The sequence below is a fragment of the Nanorana parkeri genome, unplaced genomic scaffold (assembly GCF_000935625.1).
Source record: "Nanorana parkeri isolate BGI_ZX_2015 unplaced genomic scaffold, ASM93562v1 scaffold261, whole genome shotgun sequence".
In the NCBI taxonomy this organism is placed as follows: domain Eukaryota; kingdom Metazoa; phylum Chordata; class Amphibia; order Anura; family Dicroglossidae; genus Nanorana; species Nanorana parkeri.
Window position 1 is genome coordinate 282,720 of NW_017306529.1, and position 23,397 is coordinate 306,116.

At 42.4% G+C, this 23,397-nt stretch overlaps 1 protein-coding gene and 2 long non-coding RNA genes across 7 annotated transcripts in view; 1 reads left to right on the forward strand and 2 right to left on the reverse strand.

The window, feature by feature from the left end:
- The window catches only part of LOC108787440, a 24,055-nt gene extending 22,145 nt beyond the window's left edge, over positions 1-1,910 (reverse strand). The window contains exon 1 of the long non-coding RNA XR_001941259.1: positions 1,900-1,910. This is a non-coding gene — a long non-coding RNA (uncharacterized LOC108787440). The remainder of the gene's footprint in view (positions 1-1,899) is intronic.
- Positions 1-23,397, reverse strand: part of LOC108787438 (serine/threonine-protein phosphatase 2A 55 kDa regulatory subunit B beta isoform) — a 285,509-nt gene that overhangs the window by 128,118 nt on the left and 133,994 nt on the right. The window contains exons 4-5 of one of the 5 annotated variants that reach the window (XM_018556994.1): positions 11,005-11,035; positions 7,091-7,228 (exon numbers count right to left, since the gene is read on the reverse strand). The exons of 2 other annotated variants lie outside the window; for them this stretch is intronic. In XM_018556994.1, coding sequence (XP_018412496.1) covers positions 7,091-7,228; positions 11,005-11,035 — 169 coding nt within the window. Of the gene's footprint in view, positions 1-7,090; positions 7,301-11,004; positions 11,036-23,397 lie in introns of those variants that run through there. 2 more of the 5 variants (XM_018556998.1, XM_018556997.1) reach the window with 2 other exon arrangements.
- Positions 7,306-23,397, forward strand: part of LOC108787439 — a 17,302-nt gene continuing 1,210 nt past the window's right edge. The window contains exons 1-2 of the long non-coding RNA XR_001941258.1: positions 7,306-7,437; positions 21,684-21,689. This is a non-coding gene — a long non-coding RNA (uncharacterized LOC108787439). The remainder of the gene's footprint in view (positions 7,438-21,683; positions 21,690-23,397) is intronic.

Genomic DNA, 23,397 nt, shown 5'->3' on the forward strand with positions numbered 1-23,397 from the left:
ATATATATATATACATATATACATATACATATACATACACACATACATATACACACATATACATACATATACACACACACACAGACACAATATCTGTACTGTATTCAGAATTCTAAAACAATGGCTTCACTGCAAGAAAATCAATCTTCATTGGCCAAACCCCCAAAAAATGCATGTTGCATAACGCATCTAAACACGCAACAAAGCAAGCTATAAAAAAAAAAACACTAAAAAAAAGACAAGCGGACACTGATAAACCTGCCCGTAATCTTTATCTGGATCAAAGATAAATGTTCACGTATTATTCTATTAAAACTGACATACGGATGAACCACATTACACTTGCTACAGTGCGGTGATTAAGCCGTTACAAGCAGTTGTAGTCCCTGATCACATCAAATATCTAAGAACTAATCATATCAGTTCCCAGCTACTCAACATTGGAATAATATATTTCAAAGTAGAAAACTAAACCACGTGGATCACACATTAGGACTTCTTTCTTGATACACCATTGGTTGACACCCAGTCAGCTGAAGATAGGATCCTACTGAAGTGTGTTGTGCACCCATAAAGGGCCCATTCACAATGCATGTTACCACAACACATGGCAAGACACCCGTTCTATGTGATATGCTTTGTGGTGCCATTTATTGTGAATGGCTTCCCAATGCATTGTTCAGTAGAGCCCAATGCACCGCAGAGCACAACAACAAACTGTATACCATGCATTGTGGTGTGTTGGCAGGCAGTCCATTTAATGGGATGCCCAATGCAAAGCGCATTAGCATATTATTATACATTATACAGGATTTATATAGGATTTATATAGTGCCAACAGTTTCCGCAGTGCTTTACAATATAAGGAAGACATTACAATTCAAGACAAGATGGTAAGGAGGGTCCTGCCTTTGAGGGCTTACAATCTAAAAGGGAGGGGTAAGGGATGAGGTAGCTGTATTGGGATGAATTGTCTGAGAATGTGATGGTTCAATGGTTGGGTTGAGGTGGGATAGGCTTCCCCGAAGAGATGAGTCTTGCAGTCAGGGTGGGAGATATACAAACAGGTTGGGGTAAAGAGTTCAAGAGGATGGGAGAGACTCTAGTGAAGTCCTGGAGGCGAACATGGGAGGAGTTGACGAGGGAGCTGGAAAGCAGGAAGTCTTGGGAGGAGCGGAGGGGACGGTTAGGGTGATATTTTGAGACAAGGTTTGAGATATATCATGGGGCAGAGTTGTGGATGGCTTTGTAAGTGATTCTGTAAGCATATGTGCTTAACTGCACTGCAAAGGAATGTCTAAGTGTGAACGACTAGACCCAAGCTAAATCAGTTGCTGGAAACTGATCAGTGTCAATAATCAGTGATAACCTGGCAATGAACTGTAGTTTAAATACGGATTCAACATAACACCCCTTTTCCCCTTTATTGTCAAGTAGCACAGAATGCCTGTTACACAGTGCCTCAGCACTTTTTAGCAATATATTAATATACAGTATATAGTGCAACTGTTTTCTACGGCCATTTGTTGATTTCAAGAGGTAAAATACCTTAGCTGTGCATATTCCAATAAAACTTTCACTAAAAAGCTTTTGTGAATATCTTAAGGCAGGGCTGGACAAATCCCAGGAGCCAGGTTGCCAATGCTCCTTGCTCCAGCTGGAACCTAAGCTTTAGGTTTCCTCCTTCACTGCACTAGCTATAATGTCTGGCAGGGGGGCCTGTAAGACAGCACTACAGCTTAAAATTTAAAATTAGGCGAGTAAGATAATCACATGAATGTATTTAAAAGCGTCTATAACCTAGAGTTTATCTAATGGGGTAAAACACACAGTAAAATGAATCAAAATATTCTCCTTCACTTGGCATTATAGCCATTCAATTATGGTGGTGTTCATTACAATACATTTATATCCTTGAGAGTGAATGGTGGATGCCATTTATTGCCAAGTACAGAATGCATGAATGTGTTATTGTACTTACATAATGGCTGCAGTTATGCAACACGTGGCCTGTGCATACAGTAATGGTGCATGCAAAGCAAATACCTATTCCCATCATATTTTGTTCACCAATCAGTGCTGTCCAAGGTACTGACCGTGAATGCCAAACATCTACCTTATTTCAGGAAAAGATGGAGACACTAAATAGCTGCATGTTTGAGTAATGGCAAATGACCAGGCTGAGATTACAGGCAAAAAAGTGAACATTACAACTAGTAAGATTGGAGGACACTTTAGACTGTAGAGCCTGCTGCTGTTTGCTTGTGTGCCAGACAGGAAAGGCCCCCAGACCTGTTTATAGGGAAGCTTCTGCCTTCCAGGGCAGAACACAGAACACAAAAGTCATAGGAACCCCAGATCTCTGGATACAACTACATAAGCACCCCCTGACATCTCTCATACCATATACACATAGAAGAGCATTTAGAAAGCAATATGTGCCATCCCTCGTTTACGGCTTTGGTTGCATGTTGCAAAGCATGTAGTAGTATTATTGTACCAGGGACTGGTATAGGCAGTACACAGTGAGTCATCATTTACCATTCAACCTACTGGCACAAGTACACATTATTTCTTCTTTTAGGATGGCCTGCCAAGTAGCAGAATTTAGGCCTGGTTAGAGATGCTGAAAGCTAAAAAACAGGAAAGAAAAAGAGAAAAACAGCAGCAGCCCCACAGGCAACTTTACCTCTGCTCATTAGCTTCAGTAAATTGGAGAGTGGGAACGTGTTAGTACAAACAGCTTGGGTGTGAACTTCTATTTGAAATTGGCTTACCAACACGTGGCTTAGCTTTCCTACTGATCCTCTGCTGCACACAAAGAAGAGATCTCAGCAATTATACACTGAAATATCGCATGCTATTCTCAGATCTTTCACTGAACTACCAAGAAATATAACCTTCCAGCTCACTACATCAAATATCAGTCACACATCAATGGCATGCATACCATGTCCTGTATGCTTGTTGCACATCTGCAGTTCTGTATTTTTCCCTTTTTCTAGAACAAACATGACTACAGTATAGATTTCTGCACCGATGAGTGAGGTCTGTAACCCAATACACAGACAAGAGAAAACTGAGACCTGGCTGGTAAAGACGGCACAGAAGCATTCCTCATGCAACCTATTCTATCCTCCATTCCCTGGGCACCGATCACAGCACTTATAGCATGTTGCAGTTCTTACACGCTTGCTCATCACTCAGTGGGAGCATTAAACAGATATATAGTCATCGGCTGAGCACTGCTGTGGAATACATAAAAAGAGAGTTCCACCCATGTGTTACCATAACTATACTCTGTCTTATGTTATGCTGGAGAGCCACACCCATGTGTGGTGATAGAATCATTTCACCAAAATTGGTGTGTGTGTGTTTGTGTGTAATAATAAATATATCTATCTATACACACACACGTGTGTAATATTTATATATAAAAAAAAAGGGGGGGGGAATAATGCAAGGTTGTAGGACCCAATGCATTTTGATGCACTTTTAAAAACACGCATATGCACACATAAAAATAAAAAAAAAATAATGATTTTCAATGGTGTAGTTCACAATAATGTGTTGCACTGCATGCTGCATTTTGTTTTGCACTGGAACACATGCAAATGCATGAAAATGTACCTCTTAATAGTAGGAGTGATGTTAGCACCTAAAAAACAAACACGTGCATTTTACATGCTTTATGTGGTTTTGGTGGGAGTGGGCCCTTAAAGCAAACCTGTGCTTTGTGAGAATGTAGACTGCCAATGCTGACATTGCCCCACAATGCTAGTCGTCATGCTGATCCTCATGTTCCACTACTTTCTAAATATTATGAAACCGATACTGTACACAGATTAGAGGATCTGACTTCACTGGCTGCATGTTTGCTTTAGCCCAGAAACTACCAAAGAGACAACTAGACCAGCAACATTGTCACAAGGAGGAAGATGATAATGGACAGGTATACTATATATCTCAGTACAGGTTTCTATGAAACAGAATCTGTAGTCATTTTATTTTTGTAAAACAATCCTAATCAAGGCATGCTAATAAATTTAAGAAGTTAGTTTCTACATATACAGATTATAAAAACAGATGGGGCAGTCGCATTCGACATACAAATTCAAGCTTTGTAATGTTGCACAATGGTTGTGCCCTGCTGCAAGTCTTTCAAACAGTGCTGTAGACCATGTCCGATTGAAAACAATTGACTCTACACAGTCTCTAATGACATGGAACCCTCCCACTGCTCTTGTAAGTCAGAAACCATAAAATCTTTGCCTAGACTTCAGGCCACACAAAACCGTAAATCTTTGCCCAGACTTCAGGCCACATGAGGGAACTCTGCACTGTAACAAAAGAAGGATATTTTGGTACGCAATAATGCTGGCGGGTGCCCGCATGAATGTCCACAATAGATCTGCTGTATATGAAATTGAAGAATAAGTTATTTTGCATTACACTATTAAAAGAAATATTACACACATATACTACTAGTGTGTGTGTGTGTGTGTGTGTGTGTGTGTGTGTGTGTGTGTGTGTGTGTGTGTGTGTGTGTGTGTGTGTATGTATGTATGTATGTATGTATGTATATATGTATATATCTACACACTCAACCATCACGGTTTCAAACAATTCATCCCCACACAGCTCCCTCCTCATGTATCCCTTGCCCCTCCCGTGTAGATTGTAAGCCCTCAGGGGCAGGGCCCTCCTTACCATCTTGAATTGTATTGCGATTGTAATGTCTTCCTTATATTGTAAAGCGCTGCACAAACTGTTGGCGCTATATAAATCCTGTATAATAATAATATACACACACCGATTCTGCCCTGTCGCTGTGCGGCCCAGAAGGCCTATAACCCACGGTGACAGGATGGAATACAGGATATAACTACATGGCATCTTTTGTGATTAAAATGTGTGGCTGATGGTGGAGTAAGCTGTGCAAGGAAAAAAATCCCCAGGAAATCAAGAAGCAAGTAATTTTAAGCTCCAGCTTCCATTCAGACAGCATTTTATACATCTGAATTTTCCCTATGTCATTATAGGCCTTGTCGTAAAGATCTTTCACAGAAAAAATAGAAGGCAGCTGAATGATGGCGGCACTACAAAGGAATTTGCCTGGATACTATACATATAAATATAAAGGGTGTAGTCATGTGGACAGTTGCCCTTGCTTCCATCTGTTCACCACACCCTATAAAATGCCAAGACAGAAGATGATTGGACCGTGCAAAGAACCCTTGGAGGAAATAAATGATTTCCTTCCACTAGTGATGTGCAGGGCAAAGGCTAATGAAAAGGACAAATGCTGCCTTCATTATAATAATGCATCGTGTTATTAGGAGTTTAGCTGATTAACACTGGCAGACCCTTGTAAACCAATCTTTAGTAGCATACAATTAGGAGACTGCTTTTATAAGAGAGGCAATGTTAGGCATTGTAATTTGTAAACTTTATTTTTTATCTCAAGGTCAGAAGAAAAATTGTCCCATTCACGGGAGGCTTCAATGGTACACCTGCTTTTTCCCTACAAAAAGGTCAGAGCATCCTCCAAGCTCTTGTAGAGGAGCAGTCTGCTGCTCAAGCAGTACCATCCATGCCCTCATGTCTCCCTTTAACATAAAAAGGCATTCAAGCAGTGCAGACACTTACGCTATTATTAGATACACCTGGCCTAGGAAGCCCTTCCAGCAGCTTCTATACATCATTGTAGGCTATACAGGACTCAAGTGGCAGGGTAGCACAGAATCCTACTCATCCGTCATACTAACATAAGGATCTCCCTTCTACCTGCGGATCACAGATATCCATCCCCAACCTGTGATTTGTAAACTATGACTGCTTGCTGTTAACCCCTTCTGTCCTCACTCTCTATACAAAGAAGGAGACTCCACCTTTAAGTATCACACGAGTCAATGACACTGGGCGAAAATTTGCTCTTATGTAATAAATCTCAAAATAAATGCGTATTAAGATGTACTTAGAGTTGCAGCTTAATGAAAATCATTTTAATTACTACACACAAAGATTAACCCTGCAGGTTGGACCCACTCTTTGATGCCCTGACGTCGTTGGCACATAAAAGGTCATAAAATCAAAAAAGGTGTAATTCACGAAGGTGAACTGACATTTACTAAAACACTGTATATATTGTATATTCGTCATTAAAGTTTCAGGCTGAAGAGCTTGTGTGATGAATAGCTATAGCTGATCTGTTAGGCTGGGTTCACACCTAGGCGTATTGAAAATGCACGTGCGTCGCGGTAAAAAAACGCGTGACAAACGCGCGTTTCCGAGGGCTACTTGGCTGTATCCCAATGGAAACGCGAGACCAAAACGCCCCAAAGAAGTACATGTACTTCTTTGGGCGTGGGCCGTTTTGTAGCGAGTTCGGACGGGCGGAAATACGGCAAGGTGTGAACCAGACCCATTGAATACAATGGGATTTAGATGTTTGAGCGTTTTGTAGAGCGTTCGTCGAGCGTTGAACACGCTACAAAACGTTCAGGTGTGAACCAGGCCTTTAGGTTATGTTTACCTAGGATTTGGCATGTCATACATTCTCCCAGCAACTAAGCCTCCTCCCTGTACCCATCACTGCTCAGACTTGGGAACAGACAGATCAGCGGCTGGACATCCGAATCAAGCAATAAGCCCAATTCATTCCGGTATAGAACCATCAGGGATAGAAAGCCCCACGCACAAGCAGCAGAAACCAACACTAATAATTCTGTTCCAATTGCTCCATCCTCCAGGAATCCATGCAACATTTCTAGAAACAGCCTGGAGCATAGTACACAGGTTTTACCATTATGGTACCCATGAGACAGACACTACACTTGTATAGGTGAGTGGGCATCTTTTCCCTGTGTCATGTATGATTTCCTATCCAACACACATTAAGCAATGAAGTTTTCCGTGTGATCTAGGAATTATGATCAGAAGTGGATGCAGGAAGCAGCAGCAGCTCTGTGTTGCCAAGGCAATGTGAACTGCGGAGAGTGCACAGGAATGCGCTCTCTGCGCACAGTTCGCTCGCTGCACACTTCACCCATCTCTGCGCACACTTTGCTCATCCTCCGTGCACACTTACCTTCTGTTGCATAGCTGTGATCGCGCAGGAAACTATTGTTAATTTTGCGGGTATCAATGTCCTCCTCCATTGACAGCCTGTTGATGGTTCGGATTAGGTAAAGAAAAAACACAAGTATCCATGATCCGTAGAGCAAGCCTTTTAGCAGAGGTGGAGAGCGAGCTGCCCCATGGCACTGCCAATGCGAAGGACGGGGTACAGAATCGTGCGATGTATACTTGGAGGAGATCTGCAGCGCTTCTAGTACATGCCGATCCTCCCACAGGCCCAACAGGTCAGCGCCAGGTGTGTCTAGAAGAAACGATCGCTGCGATCCTGGTCCAGGCAGGGGAGAGAAGGAGGAGGAGGTGTAGACTGGTGCTGCAGATCGTATTCTGTCACTATCAGGAGAGTGTGTGCGCTGATCCCGGTGGGGGTGGTGCTGCTGACGGACTCTGCTGGAAGCTGGATTTAGTTGAGCCGCTGTGCTTGCAGTTTTTTCTTCTCCCGGGAGCTGCGATCGGATGACTTTACCAAGCCAGCAGTTGGGTTACAGGTTAGCTGATCGGCTGCTGTACCCACAAGAGGATCTCAGGTGGGGGGGAAGATGCGGGCCGATCAGTCCTGTGATGAGCACCTTGGGGAGGGATCCAGGCAGTCGGTGTTGCTGATGTGAATGCAGATCGTTCCCCTGCCGCCTCTAGCTGTTGCTGCTGGTGCCTGGATACAGCAAGATGCTGCATTTGGTGCAGGCTCCGCCCCTACAGCTTGTCTCTATGCAACTGCGTCAGCATAGCCTATCCTCTCCCCCAGTCTCCCAGGATTGCTGCAGTGTGGGGGCTGATATATCCAGCAGCAGCCTCCTCTACCCCCTCAGCCAACCTGGCACACACAACTACTCCATCCACCTTGGCCAAAGAGAATGCATCGAGAGGAGTGGCCGATGGAGATAACAGAGCATCCTCAGGCCTGCAGCAACACGGCACATATTTCACTGACATGTACTCTCCGCCCAGGGCAGGGACGATGAGTAAGAGGAGAGAGGGGAAGCAGCAGCTGCAGGAGCTCACACACTTCTACAGCTCTGCTCAGTAAGCAAGATGGTGCTGGCTCCCGGCCATGTGCTCTGTCCCTGCAGCCAGCATATCCGACTAGGGCCAATGATCACCCCGAGACTCCCCTCTACTAGAAGACAGGAGAGGGGAGGATGGGCAGACTGCTTCAGGACTCTGCAGACGCATTAACCCCTGCACTTCCGCAACTGACCAGTACCCTGGTTGTCATCACTGAAGGAGATGCTGATCCCCGTGCCACAAAAAGATATGTCCGCTATGATCACCAAGACTGATCTGTTCATATGAGACGAATGAGCACGGCTCTGAAATATCCAGGTTTAAGGGCCTGTTCTACCAGGGCTGTGTGTTATTCGCACGCTACCACGCAATGCACCTACCTTGCAGGCGGTGCGTTGCCATTTGTTTGAATTCCACCTCTCGGCTGCAATGCGATCAGCCCCGCTGCAATGCATGGTACAATACCATGTGTTGCAGTGCGATTTAAAAAAAGTAGTGCATGCACTACTTGTTTCAATCGCACAGCTTTGTACCGGGAAGTGCATGTGGGGTGCCATTCAAATAAATGGCAACGCACCTACCGGATGGTAGGTGCATTGGGCAGTACCGTGTATCAATCATAAAGTACGGTTAAGGCACGGCCATGGTGTGAAAGGGCCCTTAAAAAGGAGAACTATGAGGTGAGTGCTTTTCACTCACCTCATAGTTCTAGCTGACCTGTGACAGTCTCATTGCAGCCGAGAGGTGGAATTCCCAGCTCCGATCCGCCAGCGCTGACTGGCGGAACGGGAGGGGGCGGGTACATCTGGGCTGATCTCGACATAGATGTCGGGACCGGCTGCAGCGTCTCAAACCGCGAGCTGTAGCTCGCGGTATATTGAGCTAAGGGTAACGGGGCGCATTGAGGAACCTGGCCTTGGGGCAGCAGAGAGTAAATCTGGCCCTGCCTGCAATCACGTTGTTTCACAACATACAATCCAACAGAGTAGATCCTTACTGCCTTTCACCAAGTCACTCCCGCAACAACAAATCCTCTATAAATGGGGTTATCCTGTCAAACTACTGATTACGCGGCAGTGCAAGACGCATGTTTCCACCCTGGAAGGTCTTAAGTTGTTGAAAAATTACTGCCAGCAGAGACTCTGATTCACCAAAAATCCTCTCCAGCTAAAATCCAGTCTGACTGGGAATGAGACTAACATATCCAGTGCCGTGGTTCACCTGAATTGTGCCTTTCCAATATGGGCCCATCAAATGGTGCTGTAGCTCTCCTTTGGATAGGTCTCAGTTCCATGTAGCAATGTAGCTCTCCTTTGGATAGCTTTTATCCCCCCAAACTTCCAAAAACATCTGCTGCCCATGTTTAAATGTATGGCATCTTTTTCTGATACTCTGGGCAGATATTTAATCTTGGATTTGTGAAATCAATGGTCGATTGCTTACATTAGTGAATTTATAGGAGTGTAATGTCAGACGTTACATTTATGAAAAGAAATGTCATAAAAGGATCCCTCCTAGTTTGGGGGGAAATTTAATTAGTTGGCTGATCTAACACTAGACTACTGCCAACCGCAAATGTAAGTCTCCCTCTCTTGGGAACGAGTTTCAAGGAGTGACCTGTTTGACATGTGGTGATATCAACATAGCATAGAATGGGACTATTCCTACCATCCGGTACCTCATTTGGCCTCTCGAATTGATATAATTTTGAGTGATAAATTCTTCCATAGGAGCAATTGCATGGTTCAGACCATGTGCTCATATCAATTGACAAAATGATGGGAGGAGGACGCCCCACTCCATTATGGAGATTGAATACTTTCTTACTTCGCTCCCCTCAATATTCAGACCAGTCTTACTTTCTCTCAAGGAAGGTTTCCAGTTAAATGGACTACATTAATGCGTTTACCCTATGGCTCTTTCTTCAGGCAAACACAAGTTGTTTGCTTGAAGGGACCTATACGGTTCCGAAAACGTTGCTATACAATGCGACACATCTCTTGTCAATAAAGAACATTGACAGAAAATCTTATTGAAATGCGAGCGACTACGTTGTTCTGATCTACAGAGGCATCTGCAGTCATATCAGCAGCCACCCATTACCTTGGGTTACAGCCGGTTAGGGAGTGCAATGGACCCTACTTAAGGTTTCCTATGGATCTGTCCACACAGCACCTTTCCTTTAGTATAGGAGCGAATCAATCCATTCTGAAGTTTTTGCAGGACTCATGCTCAAAAGCAGAGGCATTTCTCTTTATTGTGCTATTTCCCTTCATCACACTGGATTTACAAAAACAAACAAACACTATGCTCAAGTGGGAAAAGGATTTGGAAAGAAACTTCTATGATGTCCAATGGACAGCAACACTTCACTATATACACATTGTAGGAAGCATTGGGAGTCTACTCAGAAACTGCACAATAGATGGTACAACATGCACTATAAACTGTGGGGGGAATTTTATCAAAACTGGAGCAAACAATCTGGAGCAGTTGCCCAGGGCATGTTGTACCATCAGCTTCTCTCTTCAGCTTGCTCAGGTAAGATTTGAAAATGAAAGACACACTGATTGGCTGCAGTGCAAATCTGCTCCAGATTTTGTCTGCTCCAGATTTTGATAAATGCCCATCTATGCGTCTTCCATCTCTGATGTGTTGGAGAGATTGTGGGGAAATAGGCTCATTAATTCATATCTTTTGGTACTGCAAACCTACACGCTCCTACTGGTCTTCTGTATTTAACCGGATATCTGAAGTATGACACAGAGTTCCTCCTAGAATAGAACTAGCATCCTTAAATATTGGTATAAAGAACTTTAACTATAGAACGGTGATCGCTCACATTCTTATAGCAGCAAAGACCAATGTCTGCAGACAGTGGGGACAACCTCCCCTCCAGAAGTGTGCCAGGTTGTGGCCAATCGTTGTATATAGATGTCATCAGCACTCCAAATATGACAGAATACGTCAAGGTTTTAGTGAATCTTCATTTTTGAAGTCACTTAAAGTGGAAACAAGCGCTTTCGGGGCCGCACAGGGTCCCTTTCATCAGGCTTAGGCCCCATTCACATTGCACGTTTGTCGCGCGATTTGCATTTTGCGCAATTTGTCGCGCGATATCGCGCAAATGCTTGCATTGAGCAAGCGAGAATCGCGGCAAAATCCGCTCCAAAAAGGGTCCTGTTGTAGCGACACATGACCCGCGACAGCAGGACCCTTTGCCCCATTGAGATGCATTGAAGAGCGATATCGCGCGGTAAATAGCCGCGATATCGCGGGAATTACCGCGCGATGAATCGCTCAATGTGAACGGGGCCTTAAAGTGAAACAAGCCCCAAAAGCACTTGTTTCCACTTTAAGTGACTTCAAAAATAAAAATGAAGATTCACTTAGGCTGGATTCACACCTAGGCGTATTTATTATGCACGTTTGTCGCGCAGTTCGCGTCGCGCGATTTGCGGTAAAAAACGTGCGTTTCCGTGGGCTACTTGGCTGTATCCCAATGGAAACGCGAGACCAAAACGCCCCAAAGAAGTACATGTACTTCTTTGGGCGTAGGCCGTTTTGTATCACGTTCGGACGGGCGGAAATACGGCAAGGTGTGAACCAGACCCATTGAATACAATGGGATTTAGATGTTTGAGCGTTTTGTAGAGCGTTCGTCGAGCGTTGAACGCGCTACAAAACGTCCAGGTGTGAACCAGGCCTAAAACCTTGACGTATTCGGTCATATTTGGAGTGCTGATGACATCTATATACACAACGATTTTACTTGATACGGCGCCATCCGTAGTCATTGCGAGCACCCATTTTTCCACATGGGAAGTCCGGTAAGGTGTGCTACAGGTCCCTGGAAGTTGTGGCCAATGTCACATGTGAAAAGGAGCATATGATAGCCCTTCAAAATATGCAATATTTGCAAGACTTGGCAAAATGAGGTTAGTCCACTCTAAATATATTGCTGGTGAAACCATTTAAATCACGTTTTAAAGTTGACCTTTTGTACTGTTGGTACACCTACACTGAGTGAGGCTTCTTTCTTTTCTCCAATAATTTTCTTTTCCTTTTTATGAATCTTCCTCTCTGCTTATACTTTAACAAATCGCCCTTTTCTTTTTCCAGCTCTTCTCTATAGCGTTTTGAGCACTTATGACTGCCGATCAACGGATAAAATGCTGTTTCAGGAAATCTGTTCTTATTCTATTTGGCTTTTTAATTGAATCTAAAAAAAAAAAGAATGTATCCTGAGCAACAAGAGAGGTAGACAGCTGAGCAGACTCTGATGGTCATCTGGTACAGAATCATTGCAGCATCCATGAACAGTCAGCACTGATCTGTACAACAAAAAGCTACTTGCCATATTTAACTTGTGCTGAGAAGTGCTGTGTCATAACCGGGAGCGTTGCAACACAAAAGGCCTGAGACACAGAGCTACATGCAGCTTATAGGCACACACACATTGTGTGTGTGTATATATATATATTTGTGTGTATATACATACATACATACATACATACATACATACATACATACATACATACACACTAGGGATGTCCCGATGCCACTTTTTCAGGCCCAAATACAAGTACATCCCCTCATGTACTTGCCGATACCAATTACCGATACTTTTTCTTAAAGGGACAGGTGAGTTTAAATGATCCATATTACAACTTCATGTTATGTACTATGGATCATGGTTTAACCTATTCATGTTAGCAGGGGAGAATTGTAACTCTATTGCTGGAGTGTAGTGGAGGTGTGTGCTGTATATATGTACTACATATACATTACACACGTCCAGTACACTATAGCAATAGATTTACAGCCAGCCCCGTCCCAGCTTCCCTTACTCACAGTTTCACTCCGATCCCCGTAGCCTCACGCGGTGCCTCTTGTAGTCGGCGCTGGGCAGGATCGCTGCATCGCATCTCGGTGCTCAGCTTGTGGGAGGCGCTCACAATTCTGCCCTGCTAACATGAATAGGTTAAATCATGATCCATAGTACATATACAGCACATACGTCCTGTACACTGCAGTAATAGAGTTACAATTATCCCCTGCTAACATACATAGGTTAAATCATGATCCATAGCACATAACATGTACTTGTACTACAGATCATTTAACCCATTCATGTTAGCAGGGGATTATTGTAAATATATTGCTGCAATGTACGGGACATTTGTGCTGTATATGTACAGTACATATAAATATACAATTCTGCACTGCTAACATGAATAGGTTAAATGATCCGTAGTACAGGGCTACATATCATGTACTACGGATCATTTAACCCATTCATATTAGCAGAGGATAATTGTAAATCTATTGTTCAGTGCATTCTATATGTAGTATAGAGTGCCTGCAACAATACATTTACAATGATCCTCTGCTAACATGAATGGGTTAAATGATCCCTAGTACAGGGCTACATACAGATCTAATCCCCCCCCAAAATCTGCCCTCACTCACTGTGTGACTGTGCCAGAGAGAGCAGGGACGAGTCAGCGGCAGCGCTGGTACAGTGGGAGGAGCTCCAGATGGGGTCCTAATTTAGCTGACTTAGAGGTGCCTGATAGCGCAAGCTTCGGCGATAGGCATCGGGGCATTTTGACAAGTACTTGTCAAAATGCCCTGTATCGGGCCCGATTCCGATGCTAGCATCGGTATCGGTGCATCTCTAATACACACATACGATAAGATATGCTGCGATGATGCCTACAGGTGTGGTCATTTCAGATACCTTTTCCATACATTCCTAAAGTTATGCTTGATGTGGTAGAACACATGGATTTATTTACTACAGGTATTGATATAGCAACAGCAATTTACATAGCACATACACATACTATACATTCACATCAGTCCCTGCCCTCAGGGAGCTTTCATATATACAAGGTCAGTTTAGAGAGAAGCCAATTTATCTAATCGCATTTCTTGGGTGTGGGAGTAAACCAGAGTACCTGGGGAACCCTACACAAGCAGAAAATGCAAACTCCATGCAGATAATGTCCAGATCCAAACGGAGGACCCCAATGCTGCATGACAGCAGTGCTAACCACCAAACAGCCATTTCTTTATCTTCAGTTTCTAAAGTATACTTCTGTAAAAGATGTATCATAAATAAAAGGCATTTAAAAACTGAACTACTGGCATACACATGCTCATTTAATATATTCCTCAATAGCCATTAAAGGATATAAATCCATTTTGTGTGCACGGAATGCCTCTGCAAACCCAGATATCACCTTGTGAAAGTAGCAGTAACATCTCAGTGGTGTACATATCCTGTGCAGAGAGCAGAGCTGTGGGAGGCACCCAACAATTCAACTACAGGCTGCCTGCAAAAAACTAAAGGATGGGGTGGAGACAAGACCAGTCATCCTGCACAAGGAGAGAGAGAGAACATGCTTCTTGTATTTAGACCATATTCGCTTATCCTGGAGTTCAGTTTTAATTTAGTTGTCTAGAAGTTAAAGTGTATATAAAGCCAAAGCTTTTTTGCTAGTGGTAAGGGGTTAGACCCCGTCATGTTTTTACTGTTGCCTTTGTCCTCAGTGGAAAGGGGGAAAGAAAATCCTACATTTTGAGCTGTCCCAGAAAAGGAATGGAGTGGATTTTTTTTCAATGAAAACCAGTTCCTATTACTTCCTGTTGTGTTTATAGAACAGGAAAGCAAGGTAACTACGCTGGTTGGCAAACAAAAACCATTGGAAAAAAACACTTATTAGTTGAACCACTTTTAGCTTTGATTACAGCACGCATCCGTCATGGCATCATTTCAATAAGCTTATGCAAGGTCGCAACATATATTTCTGACCAGAATTGCATTTATTTTTCAGTGCATAAAGTCTTCTACAGCACATCCCATTCCCACATTCTCAATGGGGTTCAGGTCTGGACCTGTGGTGGCCAATCCATGTGTGAAAATGCCTTATGCTCAGTGAACCACTCTTTCACAGTTTGAGCCGGATGAATCCTGGCATTGTCATCTTGGAATATGCCCAATGTGCCATCAGGGAACAAAAAAATCCATTGATGGAAAAACCTGATCAGTTGCTGAACCTAGACCTGACCAACTAAAGCAAACCCAGATCATAGACCTGACCAACTAAAGCAAACCCAGATCATAACACTGCCCCTACAGGCTTGTACGGCAGGCACTAGGCATGATGGGAGCATCACTTCATCTCTCTCTCTTCTTACCCTGATGCGCCCATGGGCTCATTACACCACATAACCTTTTTCTATTGCTCCAGTGTCCGATCTTTATGCTCCCTTGCAAATTAAAGCATTTCCCCTTGATTAACTACAATGAGTGGTTTTCTTAAGGCTATACAGCTGTTTAGTCCATATCCCTTGAGTTCTCCTCATTGTGCATGTGGAATGCTTCCAGTTTCACTATTAAACATACTGTAGCTGTGCATTCTACTGTTTTTCTATGATTTGATTTCACCAAATGTTTAAGTAATCTCTGATCACGATCATGAGCATTTAAAAAAGGAACTTTACCCATATTTTCAAAACAACAACAAAAGCACCTTTAGAAATGTTAAGTAATGGCAAACTACCAACAGATACTTCCAGATAATTGCCAGCGTTTTATTCTTTGCATGCCTTATTTTCCTTCAGTCTTCTGACAGTGGCCATTTTAACTAAGGGCAAGTTGCTAGATCTCCCTTTACGTCCTGGAACTCTGGCACATGTGGCCAGGACATATGACCATGCACATCAAGGGAAGAAAATGCCTTTCCCTGAGATCTCATGAGATTACAGAGGAGATTTCCCAGCAATGCTCTGCTGATAAAGCTTCCCAGGATGCAGTGCTTGGTTTGGGCACAATTACATAATTTGTGCCAAAGTGGACCAGGAAGTGGAAAGAAAAACCTAAGTAAAATAAAAAAGATGTTTGTTTAGCTAATGAATGCAAGATTTCATATTATGCAGAACTGTATAATGCGATTTTTAGTCAAATTGGGTAAAGGTCCACTTTAAAAAAAGGTCACCTGAACATGGACCCTGATTCTCTGTACCTAGTTACAGCTAATAGTTTAAAACATCACACACAGGACAAGTTTAGAAGTAAATTTTAACAATTTGCACATTGACAGAGCAAACATCCTACTGTATTCAGTTTGGAGACATGCTGCCTGTGCAAAAATTCATATTCATGACAACTTCACTTTTTATCACGGCCTCTGGATGCCTTTTAAAAAGACCACCAAAAAAATGTAAAACCATTCCACTGTATGAAAAAAAAAAAGTCTACATGTGGGTAGATTTTAAACTGATATTTGTGCAGGACTGGTTAGCCCTGAAAATTCAGACTGTTTGATGCTAAAATTCATCTTTACAACCACAAACTTTAAAAATGGTAGGATCTGCAGTTAATCCTTGAAACACATGCAACTACAATCAGAAAAACATTGCATCAATTTAACTCACATTGGAGGTGTACCGGGATAAAGCATTTGCTGTCCAAAAACACTAGAGTAAGACTGCAGATTGCTATTGAACATGCATGCAATGACCAGACCTTCTGGAACCATGTGCCATGGACTGGTGGATCAAAGATAAAGTTTTTTGTTATTCAACATTTTAGAACAGGCAAACAGTTACTATAAGTCAACTTCCATTGGATGTCCCATCAATCTTTACAAAACACAATCAGTGACTATGTATGAAGCTACTTGCAAGATGCACTACATTGAAGTTAGGGATTGGTCCGAACCTGTGCTTCACCGAACATAAAAGAAAAAAAAAAGGTCCTTCTCCTGCCGACCAATCAACTGCAGCCAAGGAATTCCCCACCCATCACTGCAGGTGAGAAAAGGGGAGGGGGTGTAGTGACGTCATTAACCTTATATGGCCAGTGTTATATTTGGTCAATGACAATGAATATGGGTGTGTGTCAGCACAAACATCTCACTCCTTTATGTGCAGCTGCAGGGCAGGAAATGCACTTGGCACTTCCATGTTCGGGGGAGCTCAGTTTTGCACAGGTCCGTGTTCAGTCCAAACTCGAGATCATCCCTAATTAAGATGCAGGCTTTCCAGAAATGGCAGCTGAAATCTGGATTGTGGACTATATACCGTATATGTCAATGTTTCAGCTATCACCCTTTGCCTCTAGAGATGTTCCACAGCCATATCACTTATTACCGTGTTCAACTGAAGGCTCACCAAGATGGTCAGCCAAGCTCATGACTGCAGACAATTTTTCCACATTGCTACTCTACCTTTTCCTGCTCTTGTGGGACATACAAGTATCATGACGGTAGTGATCATTAAGTGCATCCCAGAATGACCACTGACAGCTGAATGATTGCGTTCAGTGGTAAGTGATGGCTACCGCCTAACAGGATCTACAGTGTCACTGATATATACATCATATTTAAGTGTACATTTACCTTTGCAAAGTTAAGTGAATTAAAAATAAAGGGTTGCATGTGCCAGCATATTTCATGATATTCTGGTATAGATCTTGTTTTGTTTATATGAATACTGAAGACACTTAAAAGATACTCTTAAAAATATACAATTTTCTGATTCAAACAAAGCAAAACATGCATGCACTGCATCTTTTCCCTGAAGTTCAGGGTAAATCATGCATGTCACATTGTAACATGACTTTATTTACATAAAGCCATTTTACTGAGTGTGAATGGCATGGTTTATACAATCCATCCCACACAGCGAGTTAATCTTTCTGAAATGAAACTGAGCTCAGAAAGCGAATTCCTCCTGAAAAATTGCACTTCCTGGTATGCGAATGTGCCTAGGCATTCTTGTGCCTACAGTCTTGCTTGTATATCTGCAGTGTGAGATCTAAGCCACTGCCTGCTATTCTCATGATATGGAGCGAGATTTAGTGATGTCACTAATGTGTTTCTCACGGTTCTCCTGCTGATGGCTCTGACATGAGGAAGCAAAGACCTGTTTCGACCAAGATATTGGTGACTGGTCCTTTGCCTTCTGCCTGCCTTTTTCTGGGCATTACATCCAGAGCTCAGTTCCTCTTAAAACATCAGCAAAATTAAACTATCTTCTAAAACTAGTTTCACCCTGCAGTGCTGCAAGAAGGAATTTGAGTCAATTTAGACAAAATAACAGCAAGCAGAGAATTGGTAATGGTAACACAATCTACTGTAGTAAAATGTTCCACTCATGAAGACTCAGAAATATGTAGCTATAACAGAAATAAACACTTTCATTAAATAAGCTAAATATTCACATGACAATGCCCCAATCCTGTATGTGACTGCCCCACCTTGTTGCTGTCCGTGTGTCAGCCAGAAATATCCTAAACAAGTATTTGTCTCCTTTCCCTTTATTTTTCTGTAGACATGACATCCCAATGAAAAATCAATGCTCTTGTGTCACTCATTCCTACTGAAAGAAAATTGTAATGAAAAAGATTGATCTTATTGATCAGCAGCCACATTGGAGATATCTTTGTAATACAGTGTGCAAGCTCAGTAGCCCCCCCTTTCATTTACCTCTTATCTACCAAATTTCACAAGGCACACACACAGCATGAGAGCAAATGTCAATCAGCCTTCAAGGCACAATCCAAAGAGGCACGTCATTGTCTAATACTGGCCAGTGGTGTACAAGACGTTTGGGCTTTATAATTAAATGGATGCAAAAAGAAAAATGTAGAAAAAAAACAATGTGCTGATCCATGCACATACATATGTAATTGGTTGCTGCTATTACGGAAGTACCTTTAAATTATACCCATAATAAACCTTAGAGCTTGTATAGTAAATTAAGTATTACTGCTGCATGCCCATAGTGTTAGATGTCTGTCTTCTGGTATCTGTATTTTGGTAGGTTTGGACAACTATTCGGACATCTGCCACTTAAGAACATTCCTATTGGGTAACCTTCATGCAACCTACCGGAGACATGTATGAGTGTTATGAAATATTCTCGGTTGGGGGCTCTTGGGGCATTCACAGGTGACCAATGCCGAAGCTTTAGGCTTGCTATCAGCCCCCAGACGCCTAAGGGCAATGTATCAGAGGCATGTAGGTGTATTAAAGATAATGAGGTAAATAAAATCCTCTGTTCAAGGATATTTGGGCATTGACATTCAGACAGATCTGCCCAGCACAATGATCTTTCTCCTGACATGTTCCCACAGATCCTCTACACTGGCAGAAAGCAGGTGGCCAATGCCAAAGCTCTAACCATGTCATCATGCCCCAGACTCCTAAGGCAATATATTACAACATTTATGCCAATTTCTTTCCGTTAAATCAAAGCATGTTAAAAATCGTAACAAAAAAAATTCTTCTCTGTAGGTCCACTTTAAAATAGACCTGTCACCAACTTGGCATTTTGATCTGAGCAAATAAAAAGATGCATAGAATACCTTCAGTAAACTGAATTTAAAATGAAAAGCAAATCCAGAGGTGTAGACAACTGAACTAGCATGCAAATCTGATTTTTTTTTTGTTAATAGCAGTTCTATCCCCTCAAACTCCGCAAGAGCCTTCAGCTCGCCAGTAAGACAATTACAGGGGGGCTTCAGGAAGGGACAACTGTTTTTGCAGGAGATTTGCATGTAGTTTTAGCGACTAATCTGGCTAAACTTGGGCCATGGTCATCACAAATTGGGATCTGCCTGAAAGTCAGCCATGACCTAGTTGGCGATCATGGTCCGCCATTCAGGAACCCTTGCATTAGGGTATGGGGAGCAAAAGAAGAAGAAAAAACTGCAAACAGAACATTGCTCTTAACCATTCTCAAATCTTGAGCAAAGACCAGTCATAGATTGCGCTCTCAAATCTTCAGCAAAGACCAGTCATAGCTGAAGATTTGAGAGCACAGTCTATGACTGGTCTTAGCTGAAGACTTGAGCACAGTCTAAGACCGGTCATTGACTGCGCTCTCAAATCTTCAGCTAAGACCAGTCATTGAATATGCTCTCAAATCTTCAGCTAAGACCAGTCATTGGTCTTTGCTGAAGATTTGAGAGCATATTCAATGACTGGTCTTTGCTGAAGATTTGAGAGCATATTCAGTCATTGAATATGCTCTCAAATCTTCAGCAAAGACCAGTCATAGATTGTGCTCTCAAATCTTCAGCTAAGACCAGTCATAGCTGAAGATTTGAGAGCACAGTCTATGACTGGTCTTAGCTGAAGACTGAAAGCACAGTCTAAGACCGGTCATTGACTGCGCCCTCAAATCTTCAGCTAAGACCAGTCATTGAATGTGCTCTCAAATCTTCAGCCAAGACCAGTCATTGAATGTGCTCTCAAATCTTCAGCTAAGACCAGTCATAGACTGCGCTCTCAAATCTTCAGCTATGACCAGTCATAGACTGCGCTCTCAAATCTTCAGCTAAGACCAGTCATAGACTGTGCTCTGGTAAGAGGTTGAGTACAAACATATCTTACACAAAGGGTACGGTTAATGGAGACATCTCATCTGCTGAAAAGAGCATTCTTTTACAAAACACATGCGCTGGTGCCAGGTTGAATCAGAATTACTGCCCCAGGTACATGAAATTCATGCACAGAGTAAAATTGTTTGATTATTTTAGAGACACATGAAAAGAACATGGAGATGAATGTCATTTCTTGAAACAGTATCTAATAGCCTAACAACCATATGGCACACATTTACAATCTTCTTCTCAATCTGTTGGCAACCAGCCATCAATAGGGACAGGCTTTTGTTGAAACCCATTAGAGACAAAATAGAATTGTGTCCATTTACAACAGACATCTCATCTCCACAATATAGAAGACCTAGCATGTAGATGCAAAACGTGTGGATTAATTTAACTCTAAACTTTAAAGGATAAAGGAAACCTGTGCTGAGGAAACATGAAGGCTGCTATTGCTGTCCTCCTGCAAATACTTGTTTCCATGCATCAACTCCTCTGGAGGATCTTCCCAGCACTGGCATCACTTTCACTTTGTTGGTTCAATCTTGATGAACCTCAAAACAGCAGCCTGGATAACCACTTATCACAGTGATCATGACCTATGCCATTGCAGAGGCTTCATAAACAGATAGTGTTAAAAATAAAGATTTGATGCACTCTTAATTGCAAATTTTCTTTTTTATATATGCAATAGACATGTAAATGTTGTTTAGGTCTGAATGGATATTTGTTTTGTTTTTTTACTTTACTGTAATTGCTATCATATAGGGGGGCTTACAAGCCGCACATGTGATAGCAGATTGGTGGTGACAGGTGCTCTTTAAAAGGTGATGCTGGGGTTCACACTTGAAATAAGCTATTGAAGTGCAGATCACACTTCAATATAGCTTATAGCTGGGCTTCAGGTGCCCAGAACTGACAGCTATGGGACCAGAAGTGATGTAATCTGCATTTCTCACACAGTACAGGAAGGGGATCGTGAACAGAGGTTTGCAGATCTCCTCCCCAGCTTACTCCCGACACCAGAGAAGCCTGTTCCAGGCCCATAGAACGGGCAGCGGAGTCCAGGAAACATGGCGGGGGTGGTGGCGTACCATTTACCAGACAGCCGAGTCGCCAGATTGCTTCTATTGTAAAGCCGAAAGTCGGCTGACTTAACAATTGTAAACAGAGTCCTGGCGTCTTTAGCCACCGGGAGTCTGTTTAAATGGGCCCAATGCCAGTAATGTACTATGGACGTCACTGGTCACTAAGGGGTTAAAGTGAACTTGTGGGGGAGACAGAAAAATATGTCACACTTACACCAGTTAGCAGGATCTTCCAGGTGCCTGCTGTTTTGTCAAATCCATTATATAGCACCCCAGGTAACTGGTATAAGTGGCATTATTCCAGGCACACAGGTTCAATAGTTTATGCAGCTTAATTTTCCAGTTTACCAGTCCTTAAGGCTGGGTTCACACCTAGGCGTATCGAATATGCGCATTTGTGGCGCGATTCGCGGTACAAAACGCGCGTTTCCGAGGGCTACTTGGCTGTATCCCAATGGAAACGTGCTACAAAAACGCTCCAAAAGAAGCTCCTGTACTTCTTTGGGCGTAGGACGTTTTGTAGCGCGTTCATACGGCTTAATACGTTCAGGTGTGAACCATACCCATAGGAAATAATGGGACTTCTGTGTTTGAGCGTTTTGCAGAGCGTTCGAACGCGCTACAAAACGCCCAGGTGTGAACCGGGCTTAAAAGGTACTGGCTGCACTGGTTTTCTTTTTTCAGGTTTTTTCTCTTTCCACTTTGTAATTCTGCAAATAACACATTTGCTGACCTTTCATGTCTGAATTTTTTTCTCTACTGATCTATGGGGGTAGCCATGGTTGTCACACAGACTGGACTTCAGGACATGGTCTTTGTTAGTCTCCATTACATGATAGATTGATGGAATTAGTGGTTTACACAAAATAATGTTCTTTCTTTTAAAATCTCAGGATGCAACAAGGACACTGCATTTTTACCAAAATCAACAGGTATTTTCTGCACTTGCTTAAAAAGTTTTCAGCCTGAAAAGTGAAAAAAACTAATGCAGCCCCCATATTAAAGAATGGATAAACTGCAATAAACTACATTTTTTGTTTTGGGTTTAAAATATGCTTTAAATGGTTCTGAATCTTGATGAAAGCTTGTTTAAAACTACAGCCAGCACATAATACCCGTATTTACTTTTTCCCAGACTAGAACTGAAGGGTGCACCAAAGGCTTAAAGAAAGCAGCTTGATGCTTGGTAAATACTTTGTAAATGTTACTGAATCTGATGTTCCTCAGATTAGTGTTTACAAGTCAAGATTAAGACAGTGTTTGAAACCTAAGACATTCACAAAGCAAAAGAAAAATGGTGTATATTGACTGTGTAATCGCATAATCCAATATATGAACTACCTCACTTAATTCACAATCATCAGGCAGTAGTAACTGAAGGGAGGAAACTAGACTAGTCTGCTTTCGGTTCTACAAATATCTGTAAATATGTACTTATTTTAGCACTTTGGCAGAGTCACTCATCATTGCGGCCAGAATGAATTATTCCACAATTTGTTGCAATTAAAAAATAGTCATTAAAAAATGTTTTCAATGATTAATATTATGGCAACAAAATGCTAATGCAGGTTTCCTTATTGCCCACTAAAATCAGCTGCGGGTGTTCCCGTCAACCCATTCCAAGGAGGCAGATGCTGCTGCCGTATGGTCTGTGCAAGGCCAGGAACTGTATTTCCACAGCAGAGGTTGAGTATATAGGCAGGTGCAACAGACCCACATTCAAACATTTTACAGCACATTCAACACGGAATGCATAGGAAGGTA